Source organism: Pelodiscus sinensis, chromosome 1 (assembly GCF_049634645.1).
Source record: "Pelodiscus sinensis isolate JC-2024 chromosome 1, ASM4963464v1, whole genome shotgun sequence".
Lineage (NCBI taxonomy): Eukaryota > Metazoa > Chordata > Testudines > Trionychidae > Pelodiscus > Pelodiscus sinensis.
In genome coordinates this window covers 118,394,863-118,416,803 of record NC_134711.1, presented here as the reverse complement: position 1 = coordinate 118,416,803, position 21,941 = coordinate 118,394,863, and the positions used below count along the sequence as shown (strand labels likewise).

The following is a 21,941-nucleotide window of genomic DNA, read 5'->3' as shown; positions in this document are numbered from 1 at the left end:
GGTGTGTCTAGACTACATAGCTCCGTCGACGTAGCCATGTAGATGAGTTTACTCGGCAAAGGGAAATGAAGCGGCAATTTAAATAATTGCCGCTTCATTTACATCAAAATGGCCGCTGCGCTGTGCTGATCAGCTGTTTGTTGGCACAGTGCGGCAGTCTAGACAAGGATCTGCCGACCCCAGACCCCTTTGTCAGCAGATCCTGTAAGCCTTGGGTATCAAGGATCTGCCGTCAAAGGGTTCTGGGGTCAGCAGATCCCCGTCCAGCTGTTTGTCAGCACAGCACGGCAGTCTAATCGGCACAGCGCGGTGGCCATTTTGATGTAAATGAAGTGGCAATTATTTAAATCGCTGCTTCATTTCCCTTTGCCGAGTAAACTCAGGCTCTGTCAACGGAGCAATGTAGTCTAGACACACCCTTAGTGGCAGCTCTTCCCTCTGTAGTTTAACCAATGTAGTGCATATAGTGTAATTTTAATTCCCCAAACAATATATCCATGCTAGTGTAACCCTGGGTGGTCTCCAGTGGGAATTTTTGGGGGTAACATTAACGAGGGGAATCAAGATGGTCAGGAAATGTCCAAAAATACATTCACAGAATTCTGCTGGACCTTGAAAAATCCTCTTGATTGATTCCATCCAATACAACAGGATCTTCATTTATAGTAGAGAGAATAGTAAAGCCGAGGCACTAGACATTTTTGAGTATTAATCAGATGCCCCGTTTAAGGGCCATATTTTCAAGATGCTCACTAATTTTGGAAGAAGATATGTAGTTCCCATAAGACTTCACTCAAAGATTCCAGACTCTATGAAAATCAATTTCTAACAAACTATCAGCTACTGGTTATTTTTTTAATAACCAAAACAAAGTGTGAGAGGTTGTCAGAAACTAAAATTCCCCCTCGTTTTCAGTGCATGAAAGTGTATGTGTATTGCCCCTGTGGTCCCTTGAGAGCATCATCTCTCAGCTCCTCAGCAATCTTCATTCTTGGACAGAGACTTGCATCTCTTTCCCTCCTGACCAGGGTATTTCAGACTGCAGTTTCCTGCCTACACAATGTGGTACAGGTTGAACTTCTCTAGTCCGACACTTTCTGGTCTGGCAGCATTTATGGTCCAGCATATTTTTAGCCCGATATCCACTTACCATAGTTGTGGCCAAGTTTCCTGCAATCCCATAAAGTTTGTTTACAGCCACCAGTCCTGGCTCTCAATGTTATTTAGCTCGAACAAATCCCCATCTGCATTTTTCTTTCCCTCCAGAAATTGCCGCCCATCAACTCCCTCTCCTAACTCCAAAAGGAGCTCTTATAAGAGTCAGTCTTTCAAACTTGACAAAAGGCTTTCCCCTTCTGGTTAAGCTCATAACAGACATTGCTCAGAACCAGAATCCTGCCAGCCCCCCATTAATAATCCAGACTTTTAAAAAAATACAGCTTGGGTCTCTGATCCTGAGACACTCGTAAACAGATAACCAGTGGACAATGGCTCATTCCTCATGGCCATAGCATCAAAAGACTGGTTTTTTGCATAATCAAAGGTGGGTGATTTGGATCCAACCTCATAGTCCCAGGAAACCCACATAACCTTGTCCCAAAAGGCCACTCTTGTCTGTTCAATATAGTCCTCTGAAGTTTAAAACACTTCCAGGGTTCATATTACACCATCCCACCTGGAAAGATAACATATAATTACGGCACTACCAAATTCATGGTCAATTTTGGTCAATTTAATGATCAAAACATTTTAAAAATATTAAATATTTAAATCTGAAATTTCACAGTATTGTAACAGTAGGGGGTCCGCCCCCCCCCCCAAAATGGTGGGTGGGCCCCTGCAATGTTAATGGCGGGAGGTTACTGCTACCTTTCCTTCTGCACAGGTGCTGGCCATGGTGCTACCTTTAGAGCTAGACAGAGCTGCTGCCAGTATTGCCACCTTTCCTTCTGTGCTGCTCCTTGCAGAGCCAGGCCCTCAGTTAGCAGCCACCATTCTCTGGTCACCCAGCACTGCAGGCAGCAATGAAAAAGGAAGGGTGGCAATACCATCTCATGCCCGATGTACAATACTGTCCCACAATATCACCTAACCTTTGAATTAATACAAGACTCCAAAGATACTTGTTCCTGCTGCTCCTAGATAGAGGACCAACCCCTAGAACTATGTGCGCTACCCCTGCTCCGAGCACTGGCTCTGCAGCTGCCATTGGCTGGGAACCATGGCCAGTGGGAGCTGTGAAGGCGGCACCTGCAGGTGGAGGCAGCGTGAAGCCACCTAGCTGCCCCACTGTCTAGAACTGGCAGAGCCATGTCCTTCCTAGAAGGGAGCTGTCCAAGGTGAGTGCTGCTGGGATCCAGCATCCCTAACCCTCATCATTGGCTCCATCCTGGAATCCCCGCCCTTCCTCCATACACGCACTTAGACTGGTCCAAAAAACAAAACAAAACAAAACAAAAAGCAAAACAAAAATTACCGTACTTAATTCAGTCTTTCCCACGATTTTAGCATCCAAAATCTAATGAGAGATTAAGTGCCCCCATTCTGCTTTATTATAAAAGGGAGAATTTGCTCCCAATACTTTATACTTTAAAAGGCTGGAATTCTGGTTTTCAAATAGCATAAAATACTAATGTTTTGTTTTAATAACTGTCAAAGATAGAGGCCACTAAAAAGCACAAAAGAATTAAAGCAGGGGAAAAAAGCAGGTCAACAAGGTCAGAATTATGTGATTTTTAAGGTTCAACACTTCATGACTAAAAACATGCAACTGGAAACATGCTTTATATAATCAGACAACCTGATAATTTGTGAAGTATCAGACCAAAAATTATGTAGAAACTAATACCTTGGGATCACAGATTATTAGTATTTTCAGGGAAATAGATCTTAAATTGTACACCGACAAATCCAGACCTCATTTTATGGTTCATTGCTGTGGAAGGGGTAGAAAAGATGCCCAAATGAAAAGAAAAACTGGGAATGAATTTCTCTTATACAGTACTTGGATTTAAGAGAATGGAGATTATCAGGTGTTACCTTCTCCTCCTCTGTCAAATGAGTATCTTAGCAGGGAATTACTTCCTTGATAATTAGTACGCTTTTAAAATGATATTTTCACATATACCCACTGAAAAGCAACATTGGAGAAAGTTTCCACGCATAGCTGGAAAATCATAACCACTGGAAGTGAGGACTCTATAGGAGAATAAAGCATGTTCAAAAGTTATTTTATTTGTTCGTAAGGTCTGTGCATTACAACAAGCAAATGTTTAGTTGCTATAGACAAAAGCTCATTGTACTTTTGGAAGATCAACAAAATATTAGCTCCAGAGATGGAGAGTAACTAGAAAGCCCACATATACACGTACACTGCAGTTGTTTTACCGCTGGAAGTTAACATTTATAGATTACAGATCCTTGAGATCTTTCTGGATGCTCCACAGAGTATCCGCACTCTTCCGGAGTTGAGCCACCTCCTCATCTTTCAGCTTTTGGTTGATTACACTTGTCAATCCAGAGGCACTTAATACACAAGGAAGGCTCAAGAAGACTTCATTTTCAATGCCATACATGCCCTGTCACAAACAGAGAACACTAAAAATCAATATCTGCTTTCAGTTACATTGGTGAAAACCCATTTACCTCACAGTTATTTTGGAATTGTACTCATGTGACCAATTATAGAATCTGCTTTTAGGCTGCATATATATCTGGTCAGAAAAGCTTACATAAAATGACTGGCATTCCTGAGATTGGCTTTGGGATGAAAGGAGCAACATTTTAAAAAGGGCTCACAACCCCTGCTCTGTCACAGGACCTAGAGAGGTGCAGGCTGTTAAATTTAGATCCTCTCCCAGACAACCTCTGCCATTAAGATCCTATGGAGTCAACCCTCGCCCCTCCCCCTTCCTCCTGGAATTTTAGAGATATTTTCCCTTCGGGGAAAATACTCCCTCAGATTCAGCTGCACTCCACCAGAGACATATCTAGCCTACAAATTAAATTTTGCATTGAGTAAAAGGTAATAAATTGTTTTTAAAATTCCCCAAATTCAGTGGACTCCATGTTTATATAACATACATACCAAAATAAACAACAACTGCTGACTGAACAGTTTCTTACCTTTACCATGGTTGACACTGGGTGAACTCGGCACAGATTTTTCAGCATAGACTCGATTAGATCAGCAACACTTAAGCCAATGGCCCAGTTAGTGTATCCTTTAAGTTTTATCACTTCATAGGCACTAAGAGAAAGTTGCAAGTGACACAGTTATATATTAAGGTGGCTCTCAAGACATTTTCTAGATACAACATCAATTTTGAGGTAACATGAAGCACTGCAAAACATTTAGTTACATAACTTAATATTCTTATTCAATAATATTTTAGCATTGGGAGATAAAAGTGTAGTTTGCAGCATAATATTTTCAATATGTAAACTCAGTTATACTAGTGCTAGATATTACACTGCACATAGTCTAATAAAGATATGAGGGTACAACTTTGTGATAAGCAGAGAATATAAAACGAACAGATGTGATTAGCCAGAGTCTAATAATGATAAGAGGGTACAACTTTGTGATATGCAGAGAATATAAAACAAACAAATGTGATTAGCCAGATTCTTTACTCAGTGGAACCACTGCAGCAGAAAAGTGAAAGGACACTGTCTAGATAAGAAATGTAACCCCCAATCCCCACAGACTCCTAACACCATACACTGACTATGCACATAATAAATACACCAATATTTAGTACATGTGGGACCTTCCAGGTCCGACACCTTTGGGACCTGACTGGTCCCAGAAGAGGGATGTTGCAGGGCTAGGGGAGGGCATTTCTGGCTCCCCTGCTGCTGACCCTACACCCTGCCCTGCTGCACCACCAGGCTTCCCAGCTGGGTTGGGAACCGGGCTTCCCACCCTCCCCCCTCTGCAGTCCAGCCTGCACTGTCCTTCCCAGCTCTCTTCCCTCCCAGATGAGCAGCACACCTGTCTGCTCCCCCCTGCATAGCACTGGGTTCCTGTGTCTCCCTCCTCTTCCATCCACACTTCCCCGCAGCACACCTGGACTCTCTGATCCTACAACATCCATGGTACTGCCAGACCACAGATGTTGCCAGATCAGATGGTTCTGGTTTAATAGTGGTACAACCTGTACTTTTAACCCTGGCCTTTTTGGACACTTTACAAAAAGCAAAAACAAGAAACCAAACCATTATCCTCATCTTATAAATGGGGCAAATGAATCAGAGAAGGGATAAGTGACTTGCCCAACCTTATATAGGAAGTCAAGGAAAAAGCCTGACACAGAATCCATTTTTTCTGCTCTTCCCACAGGACCATTCTGTGTCTCTATAAATGCCAATACTCTGATCCTGATCTTGCAAATTCTGTATTAGTTTTTATTCATATGGTGAGCTGTCATTTATGTCAATGGGGCTAATCCCGTGAATAAGGACTATTCATATGAGGAAACATATGCTGGATGTGGCCCTGTAGGAGCTGGGAATCTATACAGATGTTGCCCTGGTTTAACTGAAGGTGTAGTGTTAAACCAATGTATTTAAAACCAGTGTAACTTTGTGTTTAGATCAGGACTTACATTTGTAAATGCAAACACCAAAAGGAATGTGCAATCAAGATCTACTGAAAGTGATGAAAGTGGAAAAACGTGCTGTAGCCACTTGTAAGAGCACACGCCACCTTATTATCCATTCACTGTACCTGTCAACCACCATTTTGTGAACTTCCTTCCAATTTTCGCTGTCTTTGTCAGTACCCATAGCTGGGTTAAGCTCCTGGAGAGAAACACCTGCCACATTCACTCCACTCCAAACAGCCACTGTAATATATGTCCAAGAGAGCATGTAAGTTTTAATTGTGATTACAATGTCTCCTCACGCCCTCCACTTTGTTCAGGTTTTGGCCTTTTATTTGGTAGGCAACGTAACAGCTCTGATGGTTTTGTATCTGTTATTATTTCACTATATTGAATTCCAAGAGCTCTGGTAGGTGAGATGGGTGAATGCTATAAAATGATTAGCATCATTTCAGTCAATATTTTAATTACAAAACTCTGCCTTATTAACAAACAACTTAATTAACAACTTACTCTTAGTATTTATTTTGGGCTGAAATCTGGAAAACAGTTTATAATCCTAAGAAATGGATATTTGCCCAACCTTTAACTGACCAACTTCCAAAAAGATATCTAATTTAGATTTTGCTTTGGGACACATTGGCAAGACAACACAGAAATTAGTGCTTGCTAACCCACAGAGATACTGGGGTCTGCCTCCATAAATCTCTCATACACCCTCTTGAACACAGAGAGTGCAACACATCTATCTACATAGAGGGTCCATGCGAGCCCCAGAATGGCAATTCCCTCATGTAGCACAAACTTCAGTGGCAAGGGAGAACTTATCCTCTGATCCATTAAGGTCCAGGGAATGCTGATAAACAGAGGGGAGGGAGAAAAAGAAAGCAGCCCTACAAAAAAGCAGTTAAGTATTATCACAAAATATGTGCATACAATCAATCACATTCTACTCTTGCTTATGGAACTGCACGGGGGAGAGGAAGGGGGGGCGTAAAACCAGAGGTGGCTCTTCTGTTTATGATGAACTGTTCTGTTCATGCCCACTGGAGCATCTGGCATTGGCCACTGTTAGCAGACAGGGCACTGGGCTGCATGGACCTTTGGTCTGACCCAGTATGTCCATTCTGATGAGAATTATACACCAAAAAAACTGTATTTGACTTAAATCAGTTATTAGTGAGCCATAATTTTAAATAAACCACCATAGAAGAATACGAGTGGAGGAGTGGATATGACAGTAAAAAACCAAAACAACTGTTCAATTATTGGAGAAATTAGACCCGGTACTCTTTTCCCCCCACCCCTCCAAGAACACAGCTGAAGAAGCATCAGCATAAGCTAGCTCTTTGAGAATTTCCCATCACTTTCAAGGCTTCAGCTATTTTACCTGTTTCTCTCATTCAAAAAGGCATCAGAAAATCTCCTTACCACTAGAATCACCATGTTCTCCTAAGATCCAGCCATGGCAGCTGGTGGGGTGGATGCCAAGTTTTTCAGCCATCAGATGGCGAAATCTAGCTGAATCTAGATTGCAACCACTTCCAATAACACGATGTTTGGGCAGCCCACTCAGCTTCCATGTGACATAGGTCAATATATCCACTGGGAAAGAGAAAAAAACGGAGCTGATTAATTTGGCCGCATATTTACTTAAATTATACCTTAATGTGTGAGACTGGGTAGCCTCTTACAAGTCAGAGGAACAAGAGTGTGCAACTTGCACAAAGTATCTTGGCCCTAAATTGACAGGAGGCTAGGGTGGCAGGCAGGGCCACGGAACACATGGGGAGGGAGTACACAGGCCAGCAGGAGGGGCCAGGAGACGCACGGGGGGTAAATGTGTTGAGACCCCACCCACCCGAAGCCCTGGCAGAGAAGGGTGCCTGCTGGCCCACTAGGAGGATTTAAGGACTGGCACTGGCTTTAAGGTAAATTGTGTTTGAGATCCCGGGTTTAACTACATATTTTGTATCCTAATTTTACTCAAATGTTTCTATTCTAACTTTTCTTCCCCAGTTGACCTCAGTAAAAGCTAAGCTGAGCTGTGTGCAGAACAGAAATACAAGCTGTTTGAACTTTGTACAGGTTGAACCTCTCTAGCATGGCATCCTGGAGACTGGACCAGTGCTGAACCAAAGAATTTGGTAGACCACGGGAAGTCAATATTTTCTAGCAGGGTTACTAACATTTCCACTGCTGACTGGGCTCTTAGAAGACATTTAGGCGTAAATTAGAGCTAAATCACAGCACAAAACACCAGGACTGGTGGCTGTAAACACACTTTATGGGACCACCAGAAACTTGGCCACACCTATGATAAGCGGACCTTTGGCTAACTAAAATCATGCCAAACCATGGAAGTTTATTGGACCAGAGAGTGCCAGACTAGAGAGGTTCAACCTGTACTCAATGCAAACTTTTCCTACAACCCTATTGAAGGAATTTTATAAATTTTACATCTGAGTATTGTTTTTGTGATCAGTCAATGTTGTTATTACATTCTCAAGCTGGATTTGTCATTCAGACAGATAACCCTATATTTGCATCTGGATGCTTAGGTGCCCATCAGAACTATACTCAAATAAGTTCTCTTAAGGGTGAGTCAACACAGCACCCTGACCTCAAAATAAGCTATGCAATTTGTGCTACGCAAATTGCATAGCTTATTTTGAGTCTATTTCAAAATAGCTTATTTCATAATTTGGTGCCGTGTAGATAGTGCCAAATTTTGAAATTACTCGCTATTCCAAAATGCCCCTTAACCCTCATGGAATGAGAGTTACCAGGTCATCAGAATAAGCCACCCGTTATTTTGAAATCTATTTTGAAATAATGGGCTGCTTCAATAGACGTGGAATAGCTATTTCAGGATACTTTCAGTATCCCGAAATAGCTCCACGGTGTAGACATACCTCAAATGAATTATTTAACTTGCACTTCCTTGCACGTTCATCGGATTCTGAACCACGCTGCTTAAACTACTAGTGGTTTTTAAGTCAATATAGGTAAAGCTTTGAAACAATATAAATGTCAAACAGGATTTGCAAACACAGTTCAAAGTCCTGCATACACAAATAAAATGTAAATCATGTTGGCATTTCAGCATTAGCAGTCGTCACCCTAGAACTCTCTGTACAGAAGATGCACACATTTTTACATTCTTCCTACTGTAAGTAACTAGGCAGAATTTATAATCTGTTTAACCATAAATATAAAGGCCAGTTCTACAAAAATCATGAATTCTGCTTTGTCAATTAAAAACACGGTTTTACCTGGGTTGGAAACCACAAGTATGGTGCAATTTGGACTATACTTCATAATTTGAGGAATAATAAATTTGAAGACATTCACATTCCTCTGGACCAGGTTCAGGCGACTCTCCCCTTCTTGCTGGCGAACTCCGGCAGTTACTACCACAATCTTAGAATTAGCAGTGACAGCATAATCTAACAGAGGAGAGAGGGGAGGAATACAGAACACAGTAGAATAAAGTCAGTATCAAGAGCAACGTGCAACTATAGGGGAGAGCTGAGGTATTCTAAATAGCTCCACATGTGTGAATAAAATACCTTGGCTAGAATGAAAAATGGTCAGTTTCAATAGGCCCACACAATTTCTTGAGAGATGGTGCTATTGACTGAAATTCACTACACACAGAAAGGTCACAGTGTTGGTTAGGGATGGGAAAAGGTAGAGATATAGATTTTGACAAATCAAAGTGGTTCCACAATTGTAGTTGAACACACTTCGTTTGTTTGTTTAAAAAAGCAAGATCCCAAGTTTACCTTTGTCTGCCACAATCTTATGAGTTTGGAGGAACAAGCTTCCATGCTGTAGATCCATCATTTCTCCTTTTAGTTTGTCTTCCAAAACATCAACCAGAGCAAGCTCATCACAAAGACCCTGTACAGGGAATGGAAAGAATGCAATACTAACATCATACAAAGAGTCCACAATACATTATTTTACTGTTTTTCAAAGCTATGTTCCAGTTAAATATCATTACATTTTATATGGAGCTTTATAAGGGTATATTAATATAGTAGGTTGCTCAGGGGTATGTTTTTTCACATTCAAGCAATATAAATTGGCCAGTGTAAGTGGGAGTATAGCTTAGTTATTTACTTAGGGAAAAAATGCGGAACTTTCTGAATTACATTATATATTATACCCAAGCAAAACAGTATTTCTAATATTTGCCCCAGATTTTTGATGGAAAACTTACACTGCTATCAGTTACCTCAAATTAACAGTCAGTGGCAGAATATAACTTAATAAAAGTTTTTAATCAGGACCTTCCTTAATTCTCCCTACCTGGACAGCTAAAACAGTGTCAATTTGTTAAATTTAAGTTCAGCCACTATTGATTGTTGTCCAGCAGGGGAAGATTTTTCTGATAGTGTCAAAGTTCTCCAAACCCCAAACTTTCTGAGATTTAGGAGGGTTAATAGACATTTTCTGCACCAGTGACTAAAATGAGATATTTTTAGGATTTAATCGCACTGACAGGGACACTTATTCGTAGCTGTGGTGGTTTGTTTTTGTTTATTTTTTAGAAGAAACTCTGGCATCTCTTATATAGCTTGTCATGCCAATAAAGCACACTGAATCTTAGTGCAGGACTTTTCTCTACTATGGATGTAAAATCCCAGTTAACCAATTGGGAGGAGGGAGGGGAGGCATGGAGCCACTGGGCTGACGCAGCAACCCTCTCCACTAACAGGGCTTGAGCAACCCCTGCAACTGTGGTGCCGAAGGTGCCCCATAGGCAGGGGTTGCTCCGGCATCTGGACTGGAGCAGCCCCTATGTCCATGGTGCCTGCTTCCTCACCCCCCACGGTTAACCTTAACCTCTCTACAACCCCCTTATATGCCTAAATCCATTTGAAAATGGACATCTAAGTCAGGTAGGTGCTTCTGAAAATTTTACCCTCAAGCAAACATCTCTGTTCTGTTTGCTCCTCTATACAAGTCATAATAGGTCCCTGTGTCACATAATTAGATTTGTTTGGTTAGTGTCTGCAAAGTGCCTTGAAAACAGAAAGACTTTAAGAAAATAATTCATGACACTATCTACATTTTAAAAAGGCATCTCAAATCAGTAAAGTAGCTTATGTAATATGCACTTAAATGTAAAAGAACATATTTTAAAGCCACGTTAGTTACAAATCAATTTTTCTTATTGCACTCAGAACAACTTCTTTCCATGATCAATATCACTAACTGCTGAAGGAAGATTCTAAAGACTTGTACTTAAATCTTGATTTTAAAAATCATTTGCAAGGCCAGATTCTGATCAATTATATGAATATAATCAAGAATAATTCCACTGAAGTTAGTTGATTACATAGGTGTAAAACTGATAAGTGAGTGAAATTAGAATATTTTTAAAGATGTAAGACAAGTAGATACTTGATCTTGTGATCTTTATTGATCAAAGTAGGCCCAATTAAGTAAGGAGACAAATTGTGCTCTCGAGAAACTAGAACATATGTGGAATAGCTCCAATGGCTTTGTTAGATTAGAATATACCAGTCACCAGTGTCAGAGAGAAGTTTGGCTCAATAGAACCACTCACATGAATAAAGCCTAAGATAAGACAGAGATACAGCTTAAATGGTTTTACAAAAAGATATGGTTCATCTGTAAAGCTGTGGCAAAAGTTTTTCAAGTTCTTCTGAAAGAGTACAGAGATCTCAATGACTTTTTATTGCTAAATAGAAGCAGAGGTGGAAAAAACACAACCCCTTTCAAGAATAAAATTAACACCACTCGTGTATATTAAAATGAAATGTTATACAAGAAAAACTTCTACTTCAGAGTTCTGTTCAACAGTGTCATGTGGATGGCAATGAATTTGATACAACTAAAAAGAATCAAAAACTCATGAATTTTAATGTATTTGAAATATTGGAAAAGTGCAAAATTTAGGCTACGGTTTCATGCAGAGGTGGGGAAACCTTCTACTGGGGGTCCACTGACACAAAACAACAACAAAAACCAGTCAAAAGCCACAAATAGCCTTCCAGGGGAGCACAGTGGCTCTGGGCTTCCTTGACACTCCAGAGTGGTGGCAGACATCAAATATTCACGGTATGGAAGTGGGGCTGCAGACTGGAGCTAAGGAGCTTGGTGTCTGAGAGTGGGCTCATGGCTCGGCAAGGGGGATAGGGGAAGGTTAGCGTGCAGGAGGGAGTTCTAACCTTGTGCAGAGTTTTGGGGTAAGCGTTATGAGAGGAGGTGCGGGGATAGAGCTAGTGCCAGGGTTTCAGGTGTGGGAGGGTACTGACTCTGCTCAGTGCAGCTTACTTGAGGCAGCTGTCAGTTGGCAGCACAGTGAGGCAGACTCCCACTCTGGCTTGATCCCGTTCTGCCCCTGGAAGCTGCCACAGGAGGCACTGGCATGCTTCCCACAGACACCACCCTGCCCCTGCAGCTCCCATTGGCCACTGTTCCCAGCCAATGAGAGCTGCAGGGCAGCACACATGGCCTCTGAGCTTCCCTGTTCCCTACCTGATCATCCATCGGCATCCCTGCACCTAGGGGCCACAGGGAGCCAGTATAGCTTCCCCTTGCAATAGGGCAAGCCAACACTCACAGTTCCAGTCCAGTGGAGGGGCGAAAGAGGGGGAAGCATTTTCCAGCCTATGGCAAGGATCATAGGCTGGATTAAATTAAGCAGGGGCTAAATGAAAAGCTGCATTTAACAATGCTTTTACTGAATCCAACAATCTAACAGTTCAAAAGCAAGGCGCAATTATCAAGATGGCTCAACACCCACGAACAGTTTGTTACAAACATGTTTTTAAATTCCTACTGAAATTTCTTAAGGAAAAGATGTCAGATTTGAGCAGAGATGCTGGAGGTGGCCATCTTGATGTAAAGTGATGCCATCTGTGCCACTAAGAGTAGAAATCCAGTAAAAAGGACTTAATCCATTCAGCTATAAACTCGCTTACAATTTGTAAGGCCCAATTTCTACCACATTGTGATTCCTAGAGCAGAATTTGAATCTGTTAAAGAGCTCTTCTTATGACTATAAACTAGTATGCATCCTGAGGTTAACAGTCCCTTCCATTGCCTTCTCATTCTGCCAGTTTTACAGATACCATAGCTTTTCCAGCAAGAATGGTGCTGAATTCAGACGGAGAAAGGCAATCACAATGTGTTTGTGAATTTAAAAAAAAAACCACCACACCCTGAGGCTATTCCATCATGAGTTAATGATTTGGCATGACTTTTCATACATTCATGTGATCTAACCAATTTTCTATAGCTATTCCTGATTACATACTATTTAAAAGCACCATGCCAGAAAGTGAATTTTCTTAGTTTTTTAAACTGTTAAATTAATAAATTGGATCAGTATTTTCCTCCTAAATGCACGTGTCTGTTTTATTATATGAAAATGATAAATCTATTATCACAAAAGTCACTGCATTTAGTTTATATACTGTTAGAGGGCCTTTCTTTAAATTACTCCAAAACTAAAGTAAATGATTTTAGTTCAAGAGGGAGGTTGGGTAAATGGAAGATTGATGGGCAATATATTCAACAAATTAGCTCTTTTGCTTATCTGGGTATCTTGTTCTGTGAAAATGGATGGTGGGATAAATATATTCATGTAACAAAAAAGAAGGCCTCCAATTTGATGCAAGCTGTTAATTTACCTCAATGAGTCCCTGTGTAACTTAATTGCACTGGCCTGGCCTTTAAACTGTTTAAGGCTGTGTACCAGGGATGAAATGACCCCACAGGATGTGCCAGGGATGGAATGACCCCACAGAACTAGAAGTGATCCAAATAAATGCTGCCAACTTTGCAGACGGGATAGGCCAGAAACCACCACTACCACAAATGATGTCCAGTTGGAAAAGTTGATAACCCTATCCAAAACTTTTTAGAAAGCTTCTTGATCCCCTAAAAAATGTCCCAGATGCTCTTCTTAAGCGTCCAGATAGGCATGAATTCTATTTTGTCCAAACTGCAATACTGAAATATGTATTTTTGGCTTTGAAATCATAATATACACACCAATAGCAGTTTTCAATTCTATACTCAAAAGGAAGAGAGTGCATTAGGGCTTTTTCATGTAAACTGCCTTGGTTAGAACATATTCAAAATTCTTTGCCTTCTCTAGTACTTTCAGTATTGGAAATAATCAGATTTAAATTTAAACATGTGAAATCCCTAATCAAATTGAGATTAGAGGATACTAATAAACACGGCAGTTGTTTCCATTACAAAGGTGTCACCTTGGTTTCCCCTTGTTAAAAAGGCTCATGGGCATTCCAGATATTTACACAATTTGTTCAAAACCAAGAAGGGCTTTTAGAGATCTCCATTTTCAATCTATGCAGACAGTTTACTTAGAAGGTAGATTTACTGGCATTGAGAGAAGCACCCATCTTAGTCCACGTGGGTGTAGACAGGTAGAAGATTTACCCAATTATTTATTATATTGTAATTTGTATTGCCATTGGAGGTCAAAATGTTTTTCCACGTTTTGTTCCAGATGCATTTTTCTACCACCTCTCAGAAAAAATAATTATATATTAGGAACTGGTAATGTATCTGTGATCCAAGCTGTTACTATAATTGTGTGGACAGCTGCTAAAATAAGGAAATGGAAACTGACATGGTGATTTATATGCTTTAATTGACTTATGTACTTTATCATTTGTATTTGTTATATAAAATTCTTGATTTTAAATTTTACTATAGTATATTATATTTTGGTGCACTGTCCTTTTGGCTAGATCAGTTAATTATTAACCTCTCAAGTTAACTCTGTGTCCCTTGCATACATTCTGAAGGTTTAATGATATGTGCCCTGCTTTGATTCTGATCCAGAGTAAGCTATTTTATGCAGATATGGCCTACAGAGAGAAATTTGCAGAATCAGATTCTTCAGGTCACATATTTAAACGTATTTAGAGGGATTTTCAAAAGTGCCTAAGCACATGTCTTCTTTAAGAACCTAGACTTTCAAAATCTGACCCTCAATAAGTAAGACCCTGATTCAGAAAATGACTTAAGCATATACTTAAATCTATCCCTACTGACTTCCAAAGGGACTTGAGCACATTTAAATTCTTTCCTACAACGGACTTTAAAGCCAACTTAATCTAAAGAGCTAGATGCTTTAAATTGCAGATGGGCATCTAGTGAGATTTTCAAAGTATTATAGGCACCTAACTCCCACTGAAATCAGTATTTTGGTAAATTCCACTGAATGTCTACCTTTATCGTTAAATGCCAAGTTACCTTTTAAAAAAATTGACCTTTAGTTTCCAGTTGATTTTTCAAATACAAACAAAGTCAGAAAAAAGGAAACAGCTGATTACAAACTTTTGCTCCCTAAAAGCAAAAGAGGTAGGATTCTGAGGTCCCTCTTGATTTTTTAGTCAGCCCTTACATAGGCAAATATCTGTCAGATTCAATGGGAGATCTGCATGAACACGGGCAACATGAAACCAGAATCATAATCTGAATATTTGGGAGTCCATTTTTAGCTATTTTTAAAATTCTATAGTAAAAGTTGTACAACTAGGCAATACAGGCTTAATCTAAAGCCTAACATCAATGGGAGTCTTTTCATTTGAGCCTTGAATCAGGCCCTGGATGAAAAAAAAAATGTGCTAAGTTGAGTGTGTATAATTTTTATGTTCACCCCACATGTCACAGTTATCTCTGGCTTGTCTCCATTTAAGTTCTTTCCCCACTCCAATGACCCTGCTATCAAGTAGTGGACTCTAGACTCATTTCCCCAAAGGCTGGAATGCTGGAACAATCAATGGCAACAGAAAGTTTGTCAAGGGCTTTCAGACCTATTGTACAAAAAACCAACCTGGTGGCCTGCAATGTAAGCAGCTTTAGAAAAGGACAATCAGACATTTTTCTGAACATGAGACAACTAAAAGAGTCAGAGAGGAGAGAACCGGGAACAAACACAATGAGAAGATGAGTCTCACATGAAGTAAGGGTGTTACATGGTCATATAGGAGGAATGTACAGAATTAAGCATATCACTCTCACTTTAATCTATCTCCATTTTCACACAAAGTCGTCCCCCAGATTCTGTAGCACATTAAAATTATGATTACTTTATCATCATGTTGCTCTTGAACTGTACCTTTCCAAGAATGCTGATGGCACAGGCCATTCCAACTTGGCCAACTCCCACGACAGTGATCTTATTATTAGGGGTGGTGGATCCTGCTACAATTGGGGTAATCAGCTTCTCTTGTAAAGTGGCCATTGTATTCTGCAAGATAGAAACACAAAATCCTGCAGATTATAAACTCAATCACATTTCCCACACGCTTCATATTAAAAAAGGAAAGATAGCTATTTAGCCTCCAATGCTGAAATTTGCAGATATGTATTTTTACACGGCACTTCTATCTCAAAGTTACAGAGGTAAATCATTTATATAACACACTAAACAGACACATGAGCATCATTGGCATTCACTGTCCAGTTTCATACAGTTCTACTCTATGCACCTAAAATTTCATTTGGATACAATGTACTTTTTCCTCTCTAGATGGACTATTGCTGTGAAGAGGTAGACAGATGCTTTGTGATAGTTGTATTTCAGTATTGGGTTAAGGGATACTTTGTAAATCCTTTGAAACCTTCTGGAAGGAAGGCTTTTGAATAAATACAGTGTCACATGCTTAAACGGGTCCCCACTACTCCTTTCATTTCATATACATGGTGGCTGCGTCTATATTGGCATGATTTTCCGGAAATGCTTTTAACGGAAAACTTTTCCGTTAAAAGCATTTTCGGAACAGAGCGTCTAGATTGGCACGGACGCTTTTCCGCAAAAGCACTTTTTGCAGAAAAGCATCTGTGCCAATCTAGACGTGCTTTTCCGCAAAAAAGCCCCGATTGCCATTTTCGTGATCGGGGCTTTTTTTGCAGAAAACAAATCTGAGCTGTTTTGTTCGCAAAAGCTTTGCACAAAAGGGACTTTTGCCTGAACGGGCGCAGAATAGTATTTCTGCAAGAAGCACTGATTTCTTACAGTAGAAAGTCAGTGCTTTTGCGGAAATTCAAGCGGCCAGTGTAGATAGCTGGCAAGTTTTTCTGGAAAAACGGCTGATTTTCTGGAAAAACTGGCCAGTCTAGACACAGCCGGTGAGTCTTTTTTTGCTTTTGTGGCTTTATGTTAATATTCTAATTCATTTATGTATAATAAACTATGCTAGCACTTTGCTAACATGGCATTTATTTTTATTTGGCTTTTGAAACCACATTTGCTCAACCCATAAGATACCAATACTAAGCCTTGTCTTTACCTTTTGATTCTCTCCCTTCCTATGTTTTGGGGATATGGGCACACACACCAATATTCATTTGCAAACAGTGACCCTTGTCCTACAAGCTGCTTCATGAGGGCTGACTCCTGTCTGTGCATGAAAAGCTCTAGTGATGACAACGGGGGACTGGAGCCAGAATTTGTAACTGCTAGTTGAGTAAGTAGGTATCTATGTGATTTGTATGCATTAGTCTGTGCCAATCAATGTAAGCAAATCAAAATTGCAATTGCCCAAAAGATTTTGGGACCCCAAAATCAGTAGTTGTTTTGGAAAATGTGTCCCAATGATGAGAGTATCTCTTGATCCACATGCAAGAGAAGGACAAAATCTTAATACAGTCAAGAACTCCTGCATTACTTCTTCATCTGTAGAATGTGTAAGGTACAATGTTCAAGAAAGCATTTCTTAGGGAAGTGGTTCTCAAACCATGGGTCATTTTAATGGAGTCACCTGAGGTGGCTAAGAGTTGCTGGAGCCCCGGGCCAAAGCTCAAGCCAAAGCCCCACCATCCATGGCTAAAGTCCAACCCTGGACAGCAGGGCTAGGTTATAGGCCCCTTGCTTGGGACTGAAGCTCTTGGGCTTTGTCTCCCCACCCCCATCTGTCCCTCTTGGGGCAATGGGGCTCAGGCTTCAGTCCCACCTCTGGGACCATATCAGTAATTTTTGTTGTCAAAAGGGGGAGAGGGTCACAATTAAATGCAGTTTGAGAAGGCATATTAGGAATCAGGGGGAGGGGGGAAGGGAATAAAACCAAAGATAGTCATTACACATTTTTCATGTCTTGCAGAAATTGAAAGGTGTGCACTGAATGAGTCAGAGGATTACTGGAAGAAAAAGGACAGTCTCTGGGTAAGGCATCTGAAGGCTGCCCTGGAGAAATACATTCTATACATGCCTCTGACACCCAGCTTCAGTGTGATGCTGGGCAAATTGCTTAATCTAACATTTTCACAGGTAGTCACTAAATGCATGTTCCTCATTTTCTGCACTCCCAACATGAAACACATGGTCCCAGATTTACAGAAGCACTGAATACTCAGAACTGCACATAAACTTGATAGGTGTTTTGAACATACTAAGTCCAATAAAAATACCAAATATGCTAGAAAAAAATCAGGCCCTGTGTGTCTTAATATGGACACCCAGTTAGTGGGAATTTTTGACAATTTTGGCCTTAAGTGATCTGAGCTGGACTATCCCAGCTGCAAAATGGGGGAGGAGAAGAGGGAACATCACCAGTAAATCTCACTGGTTGCTATGAAGATTAAGTAACCAGTGTTTGTTGAATATACCTACTTGATGGTGAGCACACCACAGAAATGCCTAGCAGAAAATTAAGGATGCTGTGCTGAGTGTCAGATTTGGATGGAAGGCAGCTACCTGGGGCCTGTGGCCACACGGTACATAAAAATAAGGTGAACCACGAGACAGCTACTCAGTCCTTGAAAGAGGCCAGGGGCAAAATAGCATGTGATCATGTAAGTAAAGGCGGCATCATAAAACATAGGAGCAAGGCAGCTGGATTAAGTTAATATTTATTTCAAGTTTTCATATCCCCTACTCATAACTCCGGTCATCTGAAGAACTGGGCTGTGCCCATGAAAGCTCATGATACCATCTACAGGTTTTGTTAGTTTATAAAGTGCTACCAGACCATTTGTTGGATTAAAGTTGGTCAATCTTAATTTTGTTCTTGCCTAATTTTACCAAACAGCATAAACTTAAAAAACAACAAATAGTTTGGTAGCTCTTTATAGACTAACAAAACACGTAGATGGTATCATGAGCTTTTGTGGGCTCAGCCCACTTCTTCAGATGACCGGAGTGTTTTTAAGTTTATCCTGTACAGACGAACTCTGCTACCCCTTGAAGCTTTGCCAAAGAAGTTGGGTTTTGGCCTTTTCTGTTCCCTAAAAAGGCAAGCTCTGCCGACTCAGAAAGGCCCTAGAGCAGGGGTTCCCAACCTGGGGTCTGTGTACCTCCAGGGGGTACGAGAAGCTTGTCACGGGTGTACGGGGAATCGTTGGTAAATAACTAGCTTATCCCAATTGAAATATTCCCAAAGTAGTAGTGTTAGTGAAAAAAGTTGTGGATTCTAGAGTCTAGACTTTATTTCCTTTCATATTGAATAGGGGTTACGGGATGGTTTACTAAAAGCCAAAGGGGTAAGGGGACGAAAAAGTTTGGGAACCCCTGCCCTAGAGCCCAAATTATAATTATCCACTGCCTGGCGGAGGGGGAGGCGGCAGCAGCGAGCTGGGGGCCACAGGTGTGCCAGCGGCTGGGTCAGTGGAGGAGGAGACAGACAGCCGCGCTGGGCCAGCAGTGACTCAGGAGCAGGGTTTGCTCCGCGCCTGGCAAGCAGCCGGCCCGTGTGGCTACAGGGTGACACCCCCCCCGCCCCACCTCCCGCGCGCGCCTGCTCTGCGGGGGACGAGCCCGGCTTTCAGCCCCGCCCCCCGGCTGGCACCTCGAACGCTAAGCGCCTCCGGGCCCTGCGCGCGCAGCCTCCCGTCCCGCTTCTCTCCCCCCCCCCAAGTCCCCCGAGTGCGCCCTCTGCGGGGAGAGACGGGCCGCAGCCGCCCGGGCGGCTCAAGGACACGCGGCTGGTCCCCAAGCCAGGCCTGCCTCAGCACGTGCAGCGCACCCCCAGTGCCCTCTGCGCACGCCCCGCGGAGCTTTAAGGAGCGGGGCTCCCTTCTCCGGCCCCCCAGCCACAAGCGGGGGGAGTTGTTTTCTATGCCCTGCCCATCTCCCCGGGATGGAGACGCTGCCACGCGATCAGAAAAGCGGCCTCCATCCCTGCTGGGGGCAAGGGGGGAGGAGGAGGAGGATCTGCGCCCTTCCTGAAGTGCTGCTCAATGTTAACCGGGCCTTGTGCAATGGGTGCGGGGGGGGGGGCTCACCCCTCTGCCCTTTAAATAGCCGCAGCGCTGCGATGGGATGGAGCGATCGCACACCCCGCCCGCCCCAAAAGTGGGATCCCATCCTGCTGCCGTCCCAACCAAGCGGGCCTGGGGCTACAGAGGGGCAGGGGACGGATAGTCCAGCAATGCAGAGGCAGAGAAGTGAAGAGGAGGAGGAAGTGCTGTGCCCTCCCTAGAGGCCCACATCGCAGCCCGGCCCTACGAAAAAGAAGGGGGGGGGGGAGTTCGCGCTTTCTATGAAAGCGCCCCACTCTCTCAAGCAAGGACCAGCGCAGTCCCGCAGCGCGGTACCCACCTGTGTGGGGATGGACGGCGCAGGAGGAAGGAAGGAAGGAGCCGGGCGCAGCAGCAGCAGCCTGTCGTGCGGAGCTCAGACAATGTCAGACCCGGCTGCGAGGGAAGAAAGAGGCGGATCCTGCCCAGCGGCTCGGCGGCGTCTCCTCGGGTTACGCTATTGTGATTGGAAACCCGAGCGCTGCCCGCCCCACAGCCTCACGCAATCCCCTTCAAGGACACAGGCCCACGTCTCGGCCAGCCCTCCTTGAGTCACTTACAGGAAGGGGCTACCCGCAGGGCTCCACAGCGGGGCTTTCTTAAGCAGCTAGGACTGGCCAGTACTTTGCCGCTTGGAGCCAAACCTCTCTGCCCTTCAGCTGCATGAATGAGTCTTTATAAACTCAGTCCCCACCTATTAGAGTTGAAACCAACTTGTATGACCCCAAACCTCCCCTCCCCCCGCCCCCGCTCGTTTATGGCTTAACCTTAAACAAGCCGTTTTTAAAAAGCCTCCTTCACTTGTGACCAATAACTTCAGAGGTAGCAAGGAACTGTTAACAGCAACAGAGCATGGCTGCACAAGCCAGCCACTGGCAGGGTCCCCATCTTTGCAACATCAGTGCCTCAAGTACTAGTGGTACAGGTCACAGCTGTGTGAGATGGAAGTATTACTACCCCGATTTTACTGAGGATGGTGTGTGTGTGTGGGGGGGGGGGGGTACAGACTAAGTAAGCAATTTGCTCAAGGTCACCCAGAATGGCTGTGGCAGAAGTGGAAAGAATTCTACGAAGTCACAAACCTGTGTCTCATTCGTCATCAGTTACTATTTGTATTCCTTCTGGTAGTGCCTAGGGATCCCACCTGAGATGTGGGTCCGGTTGTACTAAGCATGGTACAACCTTCCAGAGACAGTGCATGCCCTATCCAGATACTTCTTATGACCTCCATCACATAATGTCTGATTACCTCAAAAGTAATTATTGAATTTCTTCTCATGGCATGCTCGTGAAGTATTAGCCCTATTTTCAAAGGGGGGGGTCTTAAGTTAAATTACTTGCCTAAATTTACACAGGATGGCTCTGGCAAGAAATTTAACTACTGCAGTGCCTAAGATCTAAGATCATCCCATGCTTCTCCTTCTGCAACTGTTTAGCTTGCCTATGCCTGCACCTCTGTTTCTGACATGTTTTGGCAAGTATATGTTTACAGCTGTGGCCCTACCACTGTATCAGAAGCATGTGTTAATTTTTGTTGTGTATATTTGTCCAACTTGCGATATAAGATCCTTAAGCAGGGAATCCAATCACCCTCTCTGTCTTCTTGTAAATAATTAAACATATCAATAGCTTTCATTGAATAATAAACTAGTAAATCACTTGTAAAATGAGATGCCTTAGCTGTGAGTTATATTTTTGTTCCCACATAAAAACATATGTAGGTGTATTATTTATGCATATATAAACATTTACATTATTTCCCAAATACTATTTTCTCAGTGGATTTGCTTCTCCTTTCTGTGATTGAGAAGAGGAAGGGAGGGAGGACACCAGACCTAATGTACATTGCTGGCTCCTCTACAGGACTGGAGAGACTTGATTTCTATTCAGGCATAACTACTTGTGAGTGATCACTGAGTAAGGGCTTCCAAGCTTCTCCCCCTCTTAAACAAGACACCGGAGTAAAAGTAGATGAATTTAAACCTTCTTTTAAATATGGTGCTTGGCACAGCAAAAAATTCCAAGGAGCATTAGAAAATCCTTGTGCCTGTCCAGGTGATGTAGTGTGTGGTGGTTTGG

At 42.4% G+C, this 21,941-nt stretch overlaps 1 protein-coding gene across 2 annotated transcripts; it reads right to left on the bottom strand.

Moving 5' to 3' along the window:
• Positions 1-3,214: 3,214 nt before the first annotated feature.
• Positions 3,215-20,546, bottom strand: LDHB (lactate dehydrogenase B). 2 transcript variants are annotated; one of them, XM_006127655.4, is made up of 8 exons: positions 20,423-20,546; positions 15,745-15,876; positions 9,395-9,512; positions 8,882-9,055; positions 7,038-7,211; positions 5,732-5,849; positions 4,126-4,249; positions 3,215-3,578 (listed from the first exon to the last, which is right to left on the bottom strand). In XM_006127655.4, exons 2-8 carry the CDS (start codon positions 15,868-15,870, stop codon positions 3,411-3,413), a joined length of 1,002 nt encoding a protein of 333 aa, XP_006127717.1. In that variant the 5' UTR covers positions 15,871-15,876; positions 20,423-20,546; the 3' UTR covers positions 3,215-3,410. The 2 variants fall into 2 exon arrangements, with proteins under 2 accessions (XP_006127717.1, XP_075754586.1); XM_075898471.1 differs by lacking the exon at positions 20,423-20,546 and adding an exon at positions 20,164-20,407.
• Between the last annotated feature and the right edge of the window lie 1,395 nt (positions 20,547-21,941).